This window comes from Cervus elaphus, chromosome 14, assembly GCF_910594005.1.
Source record: "Cervus elaphus chromosome 14, mCerEla1.1, whole genome shotgun sequence".
NCBI classification, from domain to species: domain Eukaryota; kingdom Metazoa; phylum Chordata; class Mammalia; order Artiodactyla; family Cervidae; genus Cervus; species Cervus elaphus.
The window spans coordinates 6,660,439-6,676,511 of NC_057828.1; the positions used below are offsets into that span (position 1 = coordinate 6,660,439).

At 44.4% G+C, this 16,073-nt stretch overlaps 1 protein-coding gene across 6 annotated transcripts in view; it reads right to left on the bottom strand.

Moving 5' to 3' along the window:
• Positions 1–16,073, bottom strand: part of DSTYK (dual serine/threonine and tyrosine protein kinase) — a 76,006-nt gene that overhangs the window by 6,065 nt on the left and 53,868 nt on the right. For 2 of the 6 annotated variants that reach the window (XM_043923337.1, XM_043923336.1), the window contains 2 exons: positions 10,258–10,426; positions 7,464–8,654 (listed from right to left, as the gene is read on the bottom strand). The exons of 1 other annotated variant lie outside the window; for it this stretch is intronic. In XM_043923337.1, coding sequence (XP_043779272.1) covers positions 8,588–8,654; positions 10,258–10,426 — 236 coding nt within the window. In that variant the 3' untranslated portion in view covers positions 7,464–8,587. Of the gene's footprint in view, positions 1–7,463; positions 8,655–10,257; positions 10,427–16,073 lie in introns of those variants that run through there. 3 more of the 6 variants (XR_006344870.1, XM_043923332.1, XM_043923334.1) reach the window with 3 other exon arrangements.

The following is a 16,073-nucleotide window of genomic DNA, read 5'->3' on the forward strand; positions in this document are numbered from 1 at the left end:
ACATATTTTGTTAGATATATGTATTTCATTTTCCACCGTTCATTGCCAGTGTTTAGGAAAGCATTTGATTTTTGTGTTTTAACCTTGTAGCCTGCAGCCTTGCTGCAATCACTTCCCAGTGCCAGGAGGTCTTTGGAAACAGTGTTATTTCTTCCTTCCCATTCTTCTCCTACTGCATGAGCTAGGACTTCCAGTATGATGTTGGAAAGGAATGGTGAGAGGGCTCTGCCTTGCCTTGTTCCTGATCTTAAGGAGAAAGCTTCCATTTTATTGCCATTAAGAATGATGTTGAATGTAGGATTTTTGTAGATATTCTGTATCAAGTTGAGCAAGTTCCTATTTTCAGTCTCAGAGTTTTTATCAGAAATGGATGTTGGGTTTTGTCAAATGTTTTTCCTATATCTGTTGATATGATTATGTGATTTTTCTTCATTAGCCTGTTGATGTAATAGATTGCAGTTGACCCCTGAACAACATGGGTTCAAATTGCATGGGTCCACTTGTACACGGATTTTTTTCAATAAATATGTAGTTGGCCCTTGATATCTGTGGGTTCTGCATTTGAGGCAGATTGAAAACTTAATACAACCATGTGTGATTAATGAACTCCACAGATGTGAACCCGTGGATACAGAGGGTTGACTATGGGATTTGAGCAACCAAGGGTTTTTGTGCCAGTGGAGGTCCTAGGATCAATATCTGATGGATGCTGAGGGATGACTGTACAGTAATTGATTTTTCAGTGTTGAACCAGCCTTGACTATCTGGGATGTGCTGTGTGCTCGTGCCCGACTCTTTCTGATCCCATGGACCGTAGCCCACCACTCTCCCCTGTCCATGAAATTCTCCAGGCAAGAGTACTGGAGGAATATCTGGGATAAATCCCACTAAATCATGGTATAGTTTTATAATTCTTCATAGACATTGTTGGTGCTAATATTTTCTTGGCAATTTTTTGCATCTATGTTCATGAGAGATACTGATCTGTAGTCTTATTTTCTTCTAATATCTTTGTCTGGCTTTGGTATTAGGGAAATTCCCTGAGTTGAGAAGTACTCTGTCTGCTTCCGTCTCTTGGAAAAGATTGTAGAAAATTGATACAATATCTTCCTTAAATGTTTAGCAGAATTCATCAGGGAACCGTTTTGAAAGGTATTTAATTATTGATTCAATTTCTTTACTAGATATAGGCCAACTCAGATTATCTGTTTTTTCTTGTGTGAGTTTTGGCGAAGTGTGTCTTTCAAGGCATTGGTCCATTTCATCAAGGTTATCAGATTTGTGGGCCTAGAGCTGTTCATAATATGTATTATCCTTTTACTGTCCATGTGATAGTAGTCATGTCCCCTGTTTCATTTCTGATATTAGTAAGTTGTGTCTTCTCTCTTCTTTTCTTAGCTAGCCTGGCTAGAAGCTTATAGATTTGACAAAAAAAATTTTTTTCTCAAAGAACCAGCTTTTGGTTTTGTTGATTTCCTGTTTTCAATGTAATGTATTTATGATTCTTTTAGTATTTCTTTCCTTACTTTGGATTTAATTTGCTCTTCTTTTTCGAGCTGGTTAGGGTGGCTTAGATGACTGATTTCAGACTTTTTTCTTTTCTGACTTATGCATTCAATGCTACAAATTTTCTTCCAAGCACTGATGTACTAGTCAGGGTTCTCCAGGAAAACAGAACATATATTTTTAGAGAGATTTGTTATAGAAATTGGCTCACGTGATTGTGGAGACCAAGAAGTCCGACAGTCTGCTACCTGCAAGCTAAAGAACCAGGAAAGCTGGTGGTATAATTCAGTCTAAGTCCGAAGCCCTGAGAACCAAGCGGCCATGAGTAAAGCCCTAGTCTAAGCCAGTAGGGCTCAGAGCCAGAAGCTCCCACACCTGAGGGCAGGAGAAGATGGGGTCGCCCTTCTTCTGCGCTTTTGTGCTGTTCAGGCCCTCCGTAGGTTGGATGCTGCTCACCCACTTTGGGGAGGTCCATCTGCGTTACTCAGTTCACGAGTTCAAATGCTGATCTACTCCAGAGACACCCTCGCAGACACATCCAGAACTGGTGTTTAACCAGCTCTCTGGGCATCCCTTAACCCAGTCAGCCTGACATATGACATTAACCATGACAATTGCTATTGCTGTATCCCACAAATTTTGGTAAATCATGTTTTTTCAGTTCAAAATATTTTAAAAATTTCCCTTGAGATTTCATCTTGGACCCATGTGTTATTTAGAAGTGCACTGTTTAATTTCTAAGTATTTGAGGGTTTTTTAACCTACCTTTCTCTTATTGATTTCTAGTTTAATTCTGTCATGATCTAAGAGCAAACATATGATTTCTGTTCTTTTCATCCTGTTAAGATGTGTTTTATGGCCCAGAACATGATCTATCTTGACAAATGTTTCCTGTGAGCTTGAGAAGAATATTTATTCTGCTGCTCTTGGATGAAGCAGTCTACAGATGTCAATTACGTCTAGTTGATTGATATGCTATTGAGTTAAACTGTGTTCTTGCTGATTTTCTGCCCGCTGAGTCTGTCTATTTCTGACAGAGGGGTGTTGAAGTCTGCAACTATAATAGCAGATTCGTCTGTTTCTCCTCGGGCAGTTATATCTGGTTTTGCCTAGTGAACTTTTACACTCTACTCTTGGGCAGATACACACTAAAGACTATTATGTCTTCTTGGAGAATTGACCCTATTGTCATTATGGAATGCTCCTCTTTATATCTGCTAACCCCCTTTGCTCTGAGATCTGTGTGTTTGACATTAAAACCACTACTCTGGCTTTCCTTGATTAGTATTAGTGTGGTAAGTCTTTCTCCCTCCATTTGCTTTTACACTACATGTGTCTTTGTATGTGGCTTTGTGCATGCATATGTGCTCAGTCATGTCGGACTCTGTGATCCCATGGACTGTGGTCTGCCAGGCTTCTCTGTCCGTGGGATTCTCAAGGCAGGAACACCGGAATGGGTTGCTATTTCCTTCTCCAAGGGATCGTCCTGACCCAGGGACTGAACCTGTGTCTCCTGTCTCCTTCATTGTTTGATCACTGATACTTAAAGTGATTATTGGTGTAGTTGGTTAATATCTACCTAATCTATTACAGGTTTCTGTTTGTTGCCCTTGTTCTTTGTCCCTATGTTTGTCTTCTCTTTTTCTGCTTTTTATGGTTTTAAATGAACATTTCATGTTATTCCATTTCTTCCCTTTTTTTAGCATATAAGTTATATTTCTTTAAAAAAAATTCGTGGTTTTCCCAGAGTTTGCAATATGTGTTTATAACTAATCTTATAAGTTGCTCAGTTGTGTCCAACTCTTTGTGACCCAATGGACTGCAGCACTCTATGTCTACCTTCAAATAAAACTGTTCAGTTGGCCTTTGAACAACACGGGTTTGAACTGCATGGGTCCATTTATATGCGAATTTTTTTTTCAGTAAATCCTATAGTTCTGTATGATCCACAGTGGTTGAATCCATGGATCCTGATCTGTGTCTATATGAAGCGCAGACTCTAGAGTTACATGCAGATTTCCAACTGTGTGGAGGATCAGCATTCCCAGCCCTTGGGATCTGCACTGCTTCATGGGTAATACAAGTACCTGTTTGCAGAAGAATCCTTCCTCTTTCTTCTCATTCCCTGTATCATTGCTGTCATTTATTGCAATTATACATAAACATATGAATTATATATACATACTGTTGTTCAGTTACTAAGTTGTGTCCGACTCTGAGACCACATGAACTCCAGCATGCCAGGGTCCTCTGTCCTTCACTGTCTCTCAGAGTTTCCTCAAATTTGTGTCCATTGAGTTGGTGATGCTATCCAACCATCTCATCCTCTGCCACCCTCTTCTCCTCCTGCCTTCAGTCTTTTCCAGCATCAGGGTCTTTTCCAATGAGTCGGGCTCTTTGCATCAAATGGTCAAAGTATTGAAACTTCAGCTTCAGGAGCAGCCCTTCCAATGAATATTCAGGCTTGATTTTCTTTAGGACTGACTGGTTTGATAGTCCAAGGGACTCCAAAGAGTCTTCTTTAGCACCACAGTTCAAAAACATCAATTCTTTAGTGCTCAGACTTCTTTATGGTCTAAATATTTATACAAACATAAGAATATATAGTTGAATAAATTATTATTCTCATTATTTTGAAGAAACTGTTATTGTGAGGTCAATTAAGAATAGGACAAATAAAACTTTTTATTTAACTTCACTATTTCTTTTTTTGGTGCTCTTTGTATTTTATACTATAGATCTAAGTTTTAGACTGGCATCATTTTCCTTCTTTCTGAAGAACTTTCTTTTTTAACATTTCTTGAAAGTCAGGTCTACTGGCAACAGGGGCTTCCCCAATGGCCCAGGGGTAAAGAATCCACCTGCAATGTAGGAAACACAGGAGACACGAGTTCAATCCCTGGGTTGGGAAGATCCCCTGAAGGAGGAAATGACAACCCACCCCAGTATTCTCCTCTGGAAAATCCCATAGACAGAGGAGTCTGGTGGGCTACAGTCCATGGGGTCACAAAGAGTTGGCACAAAGAACATGTGCGTGCACAATGGCAACAAACCCTCACTTTTTGTCTGCTAAAGACCTGATGTACTTGGTAAAAGGAAGCATGGTAAGCAGGCCTGCCTGTAGTGGTGTGATGGTGAGGTGTGGGGAGAGGGCGTGTCCCACAGACCTGTGATTCGTGTCCGTCTTCTCATGGGCCTCGCCTCTGGACTGTGAAATTTGCAAGTCCTTCTCAGTCCTCCCCTAGCCGCCCCTTAGGTGGCAAAAGATGGTGAGGTTGGGCTGGAGCTGGATACTTCCTTCCCCCAGGTTGGCTGGGCTCCGAAAGACAAACTCCAATAGTTTAGACCCTGGTGAAACAATTTCTCTTGAGGGCAAGTCTTCTTAAGGGCAGAATGTTCTGGCATAGTTCAAAATGGTTCCTTTTCCAGCAGGCTGCCCCTTCTGGAAGCAAGAGGGAATTTTTCTTCAATATTTACTGTGAAAAATGGCCAAGTTACTGGAGGTAAAACGCATAAAATTGTGGGAGTTGCCTATGACTCGGTCCCCCTGGAATTTCAAGCTCTTTATGCACACTGACCCTCCAGTAATTTATTAATTACAGTTGAGATCTTCATTCCCTGGCACTGGTTCCTGCAGGTTTTGGCTCCAGAAAGTTGTGATTCTCTGTATTGGCTTATCGGTCTCTCCAATTCTAGGGGCGGTGCTTGGCCCTGTGACCTAGCTTCTCTGATGGATCTATTGACTTTTCAGTCTGTTCCGTGTTTTACTTGTTGTTTGGATGAAGTGGCAATTTGCAAGTTCCTTACAAACCAGACTAGAAACCAGCAGTCTTGAATTCTTGTCAAACTTGTTTCTATCTCGTCTCTCTCATCTCAGTAAATGGCATCATCATGGACCCAGTTACCTAAGCCAAAACCTGGGAATCCTCAATGCTCCCTTCCTCAGCAGATCCATATTCAAATTACAAGCAAACTGTGTTAGCTCAATCTCTGCACTCGTTAGAATCCGTTTATTCTGCTCCACCTCTGTTATATTCCCACCATCCTTCAGTACATCTCTCTGCTTCTTCTCTGGCTCCCCTCTGACCCACTGTCCACCCAGCAGACACTGCTTCAGTGTTTCCTCACTGCACCAACAATCTACAACCCTTAACCCTGGCCATCATAGCAGATTATAAAATGATCCTAACTGCCTCTCCTACCTAACCCCGAACTCTCTCCCTTGCTTTCTGGGCTTCTCCCACCTTGATTGTCTAATTTCATAAACATGCCAAGTTTGTTTCCATTCAGAGCTTTTGGTGCTCCTACTGCCTAGGACATCCACTCTCCCTTGCCTTTCTGCTAGCCCTCCAACTTTGTATGTAGTTTATAAATCTTTATTATTCATTTTTCTTCTCAAATGTCATTGAGTTCTTCTTCACAGAGTTATTTCCTTAACACCTAATTTAAAATGCCACCTCTCGTTTTATTGCCTTCCATCTTGTTTTTCACGCACTTACCTCTTTCTGGCATTAAGTTATGCTTTTATGTTTTTATATGTTATTTTATATCAACTGCCATTGGAAAATCAGTTCCAAGAGAGACTTTCTTATTCACCATTGTATCCCCAGCATCAAGAACAGGGCCTGACAGTAGCAACAACTCACTAATATAGGAGAAAAGAAAGAAGGAAGGAAGGAAAGAAAAGAGGTGGGGTTGGATGGAGAGAGGGAGAGAAAGAGGGAGGGGAGGAAGAGAGGGGGAGGGAGCAGAGGTCACATTAAGACTTCAACTGTGAAGGTGCTATAGAAACCTGGAAATCTGTTGCTATGGTGATATGAAGAAAACAAAAGCCACAAGACATCAATAAAATCAATGAAAAATAATCCAAATTACAAATGAGCCCTATGTGGGCACAAATACTGAAAGTTACCACAGATATACTTTTCTGGTACCTTTTTTTTCTTTTCCCTGTGCTACACAGTTGTTGTTGTTTAGTCACTAAGTCGTGTCCAACTCTTGCGACCCCATGGACTATAGCCTGCCAGGCTCCTCGGTCCATGGGATTTCCCAGGCAAGAACACTGGAGTGGGTTGCCATTTCCTTCCTCAGGGAATCTTCCCCAGCCAGGGATCGGTCCCACGTCTCCTGCATTGGCAGGAGGGTTCTTTACCACTGGGCCACCAGGGAAGCCCTGTGCTATACGGTAAGTTCTCGCAGGTTATCTGCTATATATAGTAGTGTATATATATCAGTCCCAGCCTCCCAAGGTATCCCACCCCCACTTCCCCCTTGGTGTCTTTACATGCTTTCTCTACATCTGTGTCTCTATTTTTGCTCTGCAAATAGGTTCATCAGTACCATTTTTCTAGATTCCACATGTGTTAATATGTGATGTTTGTTTCTCTGACTCATCTCACTATGTATGACAGTTTCTAGGCCCATCCTCTGCAAATGGCACAAAGCTGAGTCCACTGTATATATGGACTGCGTCTTCTTTATCTGTTCATCTGTCGATGGACATCTAGGTTGCTTCCATGTCCTGGCTATTGTATATACTGCTGCAGTGAACATTGGGGTACATGTATTTTTTGGAATAATGGTTTTCTCTGTGTATATGTCCAAGAGTAGGATTGCTGGATTATATAGTAGTTCTATTTTTAGTTTTTTAAGGAACCTCCATACTATTCTCCAAAGTGACTGTATCAATTTACATTCCCTCCAACAATGTAAGAGGGTTCTCTTTTTTCTGTACCCTCTCTAGCACTGTTTGTGGATTTTTTGCTGGTGGCCATTCAGACTGGTGTGAGGTGGTACCTTATTGTAGTTTTGATTTGCATTTCTCTAATAATTAATTAGTGATGTCGAGCATCTTTTCATGTGCCTCTTGGCCATCTGTATGTCTTCTTTGAAAAAATGTTTATTTAGATCTTCTACCCATTTTTTAATTTTTATTTTTATTTTTTTTTGAGCTGCATGAACTGTTTGTATATTGTGGAGATTGCAAATATGCTTTGGAACAAAGCTTCTAGCCATCAGTGTTCCAACCCTTGTCCAGCGCAGTATCCAGCCAAGAGACACTTCCTCACCTTCTTACCATTGTCTCTGAGCTGCAGCAGCTGCTGTAGCCTGCAGGCCTTTTCCAACAGTCCCTGCAGCTCTGGCTCCTCTTCAGCTATGTTGAAGTGGGAAGATTTGCTCCAGGGTCTGTCTCCACACAGGACTGAGGGGGCAGCAGCAATGCCTGTTAACACCCCTCCTACACACAGTGCCCTCAGCTCCCTCCTCCCATCTCTTCAGCTGCCCTCACTGGTTTCTTCCAGCCATGCTCCCCTTTTTCAGATGTTCATGGTCTCTGTGAAGCAAACTTCTGATGGGAGGAAGGCAGGGCTGAGGAGGAGGCTCCTTTTCTCCCTCACAGGGACTTCTCTTTAGCCCAAAGAACTCACCGACGTCCCCAGCCTCAGGGTGAGGGACAGAGACCTCCCCAGGAAAGCTGCCACCTCTCAACAGATAGTCCTCAAATCTACCTGAATGGGGCCTGACAAAGATTCTCTGCTTGACCAAACAGTAGTCAGGCTCCTGTACCTTTTTCTAGGCTCATCTGTGCACTTCCTTGTAACATCTAGTTTTAACAAGAAACCAGCTGAGTTAGTTGAACTAGAATCCCCATTCTCGATATCTGATCACCCTTGATATCTGATCAGGTTCCTCACCCCCCAGGCGATGTCTGATCACCTTGGCTTTGTCTTCAGCAAGAACCCTGTTGGGTCAGTTTAGCCAGGATTCCTCTCACCTCGTTTCCCGTTGGTTAATTTTCCGCCCACTGACGCCCACTTGGTTCCGTGGGTGTGCTCCCACTTGGCCCCATGGCTGTGCTCCCATTTGGCCATGCTGTATTTGGAGCTGAACCTGACCTCTCTCCCCTACTGAAAAGATTCCACTGCGGTGGTCCCTGGGCCTATCACAGTGGTCCAGAATAAGATCTTTAACAAGTGTCACTGAATAGTTCTTTCTGTAACAGGCCCACTTTCATCACAGCGGCTTCTGCTCCTTGGAGCCAACCCCTCCTTGACTGTAGTCATCAAAAGGCAGCAGGTTGTCAGTCTAGATCACTTTTCCTTCTCCTGGTGATTTTTCTTCTCCTACTTTGGCTTCTTGAAGGATCACTTGAAGTAGAAGGAGAGAAGAGACCAGAGAGAAAAGAGTGAAGAAAGAAAAGATGAGGAGGGTAAAAAAGGTGAGCAGGGCCGGCTACAGGTTTGCTTGATTTCTCTCTGGCTTTTTCTCTATATATTTATATAAATATATTCCCTACACACACACACACACACACACAAACAACTCTTCATGTATTATATCACCAGTGCTCACAACTTTACAATAACTCTGCAAACATGATGAAAATAACTGACATCACTGTTTTCACACGAGCTGCGAAGGCTCTCAGAAGGGAAATGACCAGCTACATGGACTGGCCAAGGGGCAGAGTCTGAATTTGGCGTGTCCAGCCCCAAGGCCATGCTCTTCTGTAAACTAGAGACTAAACGGGGCTGCAGCTGACTCCACCGTGCCCCCAGCACTGTGACGACACTGGACCTCTTTCAGCTGAACAGCGCTTCACCCTGAGGAGATGGGTGCATGCATGCGTGCTAGGTCGCTTCAGTCAAGTCTGACTCTGTGCGGCCCTATGGACTATAGCCCACCAGGCTCCTCTGTCCATGGGGATTCTCCAGGAAAGAACACTGGAGTGGGTTGCCGTTCTCTCCTCCAGGGGATCTTCCCAACTCGGGGATCAAACCCATGTCTCATATCTTCTGCATTGGCAGGCGGGTTCTTTACCACTAGCGCCACCTGGGAAGCCCCAAGATGGGTATATCCTCCCAATTCCAGGATGTGGGCGGGCCGCTGGGGGCTCCTCACCAGGAAGTGCACGTTTTCTGGACGGTAAGACACTTGAGGACACGCTGGGGCAAGTGGGCCCCTCGGCCTGGACCTGTGGAGAGTGCGGTCCTCTTGCCCGAGTTCCTTGTGTGTGCCCAGGGAGGGTGAGACGGGGCATCTCTCAGAAAGCCTGTGCCTTACCGTCCCGCTGGGCCTGCTGAGGGTGACTGGCTCGAGCTCCCTGCCCACCTGCCCACCCCTGCCTGCAGCGTCAGAGCTCGGTCACCCATGCTCTCATTTTCCCTGGTGTTGGTGGTCTGCCCTTTCTGCCCACCAGCTTCACAGTCTAGGGAAGGGAAAGAGGTAGTGACCACTCGGGCTTTCCGCTTAATCACAGTGCTACACCAGGACCCCCTCCCCCACCTTGGCCTTGAGCAGGAGGATCAGGCTCCTGTTTTCAAAGGACATACTGGTAGGTTCCGCGGTCAGGCCCTGCAAGTCTGGAAATAGTACAGGTTCACGAGGGAGGGAAGGCAGTCACGGGCTTGACCGGTAGGTGCATGGCTATCCCAGTCTCTTCCCCCCAGCATTCCAGCACCAGGGACAGCATCCACCTAGCCTCTGCCCACACTTTTCCTCTGTTGGGAAGCTGCCATGAAAATCTTTGTCCCTCTCATCCAGCGGTTTGGCCCATCGAACAGGGCCTATCTATGACTGATAGGTCCTTCTGCATTACTCAGAAACATCTGTTAGGACCACACACACCAAGACAACACGCAGAGTTCTCCTGAATATAATAAGCTCAAGAAGTCCAGGACCTGGAGCCAAAAGCTGACAATTGAAAGCAACAAATGGCAAAAATCTTCCAGCTCCTTGGGTCAGCTTTACCTTCTGAGATGGCCTCCAGCCTTGCTTAGCTCGCCAGGCCCACCGAAGACAAATGGATACCTTCTCCAGCTGCCCTTCTCTGCTCTGCCAGGCCCTGCTCTTCCTGCTGTTGCTGGTTCTTCTGGATCTAGCTTGCAGTGTTGTCCAGCCAGAGGTCCTCCTCCCCTGTCTGGGGAGGGGAGAAGTTACCCCTCAGGGAAACCCCGGCCCAGCTGGTGCCTCACGCCCCAACCCACAGCTCGTGAGTGCTTGATGACGTCCTTAGGCTGCCTCCATCCTTACCTGCCCTGGCCTGCACCCCTCGTCTCAGCATCTGGATCAGCAAGTTTTTTCTTAAGTTATTCTCACATCCTAGCATCCCAGGCCCATGGGGTTGATGATATCACATACCACAGACACCTGCTTAGTACCAGACATTGGATGGGGGCCCCATACGTGGGGTTATGCCAGACCGCATGGCTGGAAGAGATGAAGGAGCCCATCTCCCAGCCTCCTTTCAGCTCAGAGGGCCACTGGGAATAATTAAGAAAGGAAAATTGGCCTGGGGGTCAGGGACATGGGTGTTAGTCTTGTACTAGTCTCTTAACTAGCTGTGTGGCACCCTTTCCTCTTGGGATTGCAGCGTCCTCTACTGTAAGAGAGGGCCTTAAATGGGGTAAAGCCTCCTGGGCTACTGCTCAGGGATCACCTCTCTTAGGAAAGAAGAGAGGAAATAGCAGAGATCTTTTTCTCAGCTTCTCTTCTCCCAGCTTCCTAGGTCTTCATGATGCTAAATGATAAGGCATGCCCAGACCTGGTTCTGGCACCAGAAGCTGAAGAAGAGAAAGGTGTGACTCTGCTGAGAACACAGGCCCCGAGGTCCGCCAGCTCATGGCTCCAGCCTGAGTGCCGGGACATTTAAAGTGGCAGAGGCTGTGGGCTTCTGCCCCGCACTCTCTAGGTAGACACTTCCGAAGCCAGCTCACAGCTCCAGCCTGAGTGCTGGGACATTTAAAGTGGCAGAGGCTGCGGGCTTCTGCCCCGCACTCTCTAGGTAGACACTTCTGAAGTATTCTAAGGTCCACAGCTCCCATGGATAGGCTGGCCGCCTTTGCAGCTTCATTGAACTTACACTCTCCTCTGCTTGCTTTTGCTTCCTTTGCGTCTTTAAGGTATTGATCCTAAGGGGTCTAGAGATCTCCCCAGTAGCTTCCTGTATGTTAATATTGATCCCAGAGGTCCCAGGGAACTAGACCTATAGGAACATGACTCATGGCCTAGAGGGTCCTTTGTGATCTGGTCTCTGCCAATCTTTCTAGTCTTATTTCCTTCCAGTGCCCACCTTTGCACTCTATTCTTCAGCCTCATTGAACTCTCAGTTCCCCCAAACCAAGTTCTCTCTTGCATTATGCAAATTTGTGCATGTTTTCACATAATTTATTCAGCAAATATTCATTATGCTACTAATCAGTCATGATGCCATCAGGAAAGAGATGGCATACTCAAAAGGGGGAACTGAAGAAGTTTAATGAAGAGGCTATTTAAAAGATGTAAGCAGGATTTGGCGAAATTAGCAAAGCATCCTAAGATTAACAGCAGTGGGAAGCGCCTAGCTGGATGGGGAAACGGGAAGCGTGGCTAGTGGAAGCTACACTGCCAGAGCTGTAGCTCCAGACGAGAGCCCTCACACAGGAGCTGTGACTCTCGGGAAGTGGACAGCCTTTGCCAACCCAGACCAGCTGGAAGTGAGCTAGGGTGAAAAGTCCCCCAACCTCTCCCCTGCCACCCTTCAAACTCCCGCTGGTATGGCTGAACCCAGTGGGAGACCCCAGAGAAAAAGGTGGCCCACAGAGCTGGGGGGAGAGGGAAGAGTGGATTTGGAGGGTGAGGAAGCACTCAGCGCGCTCCCTGCCGTGCCCGACACCAACGAACACAGGGCAGCAGTACCCTCGGGCTGTGCACGGTCTCAGAGGGGAACGGCCGCCATCAGCAGGTCGCTAAGAAGTAACAAAAATACCGATAAAAACTGGCATCATATGGCCATGCTCTCTGCCTACAATGTAATTACTATAAATCATTAACAAAGAAGGAATTTATCCTCATGGTCAGAATTTTAAAAACATGCCTCTGTAAAACTTGGGGCAAAGAAGAAATCACAATGGCAATTAGAAAACAGTTAAAACTGAATGATGACAAAAATGTTTCAGATTAAAATGTATGGGATACAGCAATAGTTTGTATTTAAAGGGCGATTCTGAACATAAATGCTTACATTAGAAAAGAAGAAAGGTTGAAAATTCATAAGCTAAGCATCCAACTTAAGAAGATGGGGGGATGGATAATAGAAAAACCCTAAAAAGGAGAACAAAGAAGACAATTAAGACGAGCAGAAATTAATGAAACAGAAAACAGAGGTACAATGGGGAAACAACCAAACCAAAAGTTGGCTCTCTGAGAAAAAGCGAATAGCTCAACTGCAATACATGTGCACATCAGAATAACATACTGCAGTAAAAACCTATGTACTACAGTGACAACAGATTAGCTTGGATAAAATCAGAGACTTGTGAGTGAAAATAAAACGTTACAGAAGGTTAAAAACAGGTAATACCATTTTTGTAAAGCTAAAGAACATGTAAGACCAAGTTATGTATTATTCAGGGTGTATCTGGGAAAAAATCTTTTTAAAGCAAGAGAATGATATGCACAATCAGGACTGGCGACTGGGAAGAGCCCAGAGGGGCCTCAAGACCATGGAAATGTTCTGGTCCACAAATTTACAAGGATGCTTGTAAATATGATTTTTTGCAGGCATCAAATAATAAGTAATAATTTTTTAAAACTGTAAGCATCCTGCTCAGTAGAATGACTCAGACTAACTGCATCATTTCTCCACATGTCAGTTTGGAACCTTCTCATCATCTGCCGTCCTCTTCTCCTTTTGCCTTCAGTCTTTCCCAGCATCAGGGTCTTTTCCAATGAGATGGCTCTTTACTATCAGGTGGCCAAAGAACTGGAGCTTCAGCTTCAGCATCAGTCTTTCCATTGAATATTCAGGGTTGATTTCCTTTATGGTTGACTGGTTTGATTTCCTTGCAGTCCAAGGGACTCTCAAGAGCCTTCTCCAACACCACGGTTCAAAAGCATCAATTCTTTGATGCTAGGCCTTCTTTATGGTTCAACTTTCACATCTGTACATGACTTACTGGAAAAACTATAACTTTGACTATATAGACCTTTGTTGGCAAAGTGATGTCTCTGCCTTTTAATACACTGTCTAGGTTTGTCATAGCTTTTCTTCCAAGAAGCAAATGTCTTTTAATTTTGTGGCTGCAGTCACCATCCACAGTGATTTTGGAGCCCATCTGAGCAGATACAAACTACTGTATATAAAATAGGTAAACAAGGTCCTACTGTATAATGTAGGGAGCTATATTTAATGTCTTTTGGAACTATTTTTTTACTTATGCACTTATTTGGCTACGCTGGTCTTACTGGAAGCACAGGATTTTGTCTTTGCTATGGTGTGCAGGGTCTTTAGTTTCAGGATGCTGGATCTGAGCTCCCTAAGCAGCAATCAGACCCAGGCCACTGGCATGGGGAGCATGGAGCCTTCACCACTGGACCACCAGTGAGGTCCCCTATATCCCATCTCTTGTAATCAACTATAATGGAAAAGAATATAAAGAAGAATATGCATATGTATAACTGAAATACTTCTCAACACCAGAAACTAGTGCAACATTGTCAATCAACTACACTTCGATTTTTTTAAAACCCTCTGGTATAGTACATTGCTGGATGCTTGAGTGTTTTATGGTTAATCTCATTGAGAAGACTTGCTAAGAAAACAAAGAAATGGGAAGAAAGGAAATAAAAACCAAGGAGGTCTTCTTACAATGAAAGCAAGCCCAGAGGTTGAAAAATGAACTTCCCAGAAACCTGGCTGTTTCCACTCCATGCTCAGGCTCTAATCTGTAAACCTCCTTCCATGACCTTGCTGCCCAGGAGGGCCAGAAGGGTGGACGTAAACATCAAGCAGCCCAAGAGGTGAACTACAGTGGACACTTGTCACCTGGAGCCTGTGCTGAGTTTGTGTTCCTTTTCTAGCAGTTCTTTGATTACATTTCAGGAATTACGTCTTCTCTGCTGAATGTGGTTTTGGTGAGCAGGCAGATCGAGGCACCGGGCTCCCACCGTAGGATCTGGAGGAGAGAACCTTCCAACCCAGAGCCAGTAGAGAGGACATGGGCCTGGGGCTGTGCTGGGCCAGCTGAGGACACCCTCCCTGACAGCAGACGCGTCAGGATGGAGACCGTTCTTCACAGCCACCATGAAAATTTGCTCTGGTTCCAACCGGCTGATTCGATGAGCCTGAATTTACAGTTTCCTATTGATTTTGTGAGCCTCTGATGTCTTTCCAATACATATTTCCTTTCTCCTAAATTAGCCATTTCATGTATCTTCTAAAATTACAATAAAAATAGATGTTTGTAGTAGATTAACAATAACAGAAATTCAATCTACTAGAAGTTGGACGTTCTCTCCCTAGGAAAGCCACTGTTATCATTTTGATATATATCCTTACAAACTTTTCTCTGTGTACATATAGAGAGATGGACTAGATCTCTAGATAATTTGGAGTTATGGGAGAATGGAGGAGGTTTTACCAAAAAAAAGAGGTCACACTAAATATATTCTTATATATGTATATTTTTTATAGGATGATATAGTATAAAATCTTCCCTCGTCAATACAGAGAAATTTACACCATTCCTTTTAGTGGCTGCATAGCAATTCATGGTGTAAGAACCAGAATTTAATCATCCCCTGTTGTCATACATTAACACTGCCTCCAACTTTTTAGTATTACAAATAATGATGCAATAAATACTTATACTCACACACCCCTTCATGGGTCACAGCCTTGTCGTGGCAAAGAGGCTTACATAATTCAGTGATACTATAAGCCGTGCTGTGTGGGGCTACCCCAGATGGATGGGTCATAGTGAAGAGTTCTGACAACATGTGATCCACTGGAGAAGGAAACGACAACCCACTCCAGTATTCTTGCCACGAGAACCCCATGAACAGCATAAAAAGACAAAAAGATATGACACCAGAAGATGAGCTTCCCCCCACGCCCACACTGGTTGGAAGGTGTACAGTATGTAACTGGGGAAGTGGGTGGTGGTGGTTTAGTTGCTAAGTCGTGTCCAACTCTTGGGACCCCATGGACTGTAGCCAGCTAGGCTCCGCTGTCCATGGATTTCCTAGGCAAGGATACTGGAGTGGGTTGTCATTTCCTTCTCCAGGGGATCTTCTCGACCCAGGGATCAAACCCAGTCTCCTGCATTATAGGCAGATTCTTTACCAACTGAGCCACCAGGGAAGCCTCTACTCAGGAAGAGCAGAGGGCAAACACTAATAGCTCCAGAAAGAATGAAGCGTTTGGGCAAAAGTAGAAACAACACTCAGTTGTGGATGTGTCTGGTGGTGAAAGGAAAACCGGATGCTGTAAAGGACAATATTGCATAGGAACCTGAAACTTTAGGTCCGTGAATTGGACTTGGTTAAACAGGAGAAGGCAAGATTGAACACTAACATCTTAGGAATCAGTGAACTAAAATGGACAGGATGGTCGAACTTAATTCAGATGATCATCATATCTACTACTGTGGGCAAGAATCCCTTAGAAGAAATGAAGTAGCCTTCACAGTTAACAAGAGTCCAAAATACATACTTGGGTGCAACCTCAAAAATGACAGAATGATCTCATTTCTAAGGCAAACCATTCAACATCACAGTAATCCAAGTCTATGCCCCAACCAGTCACG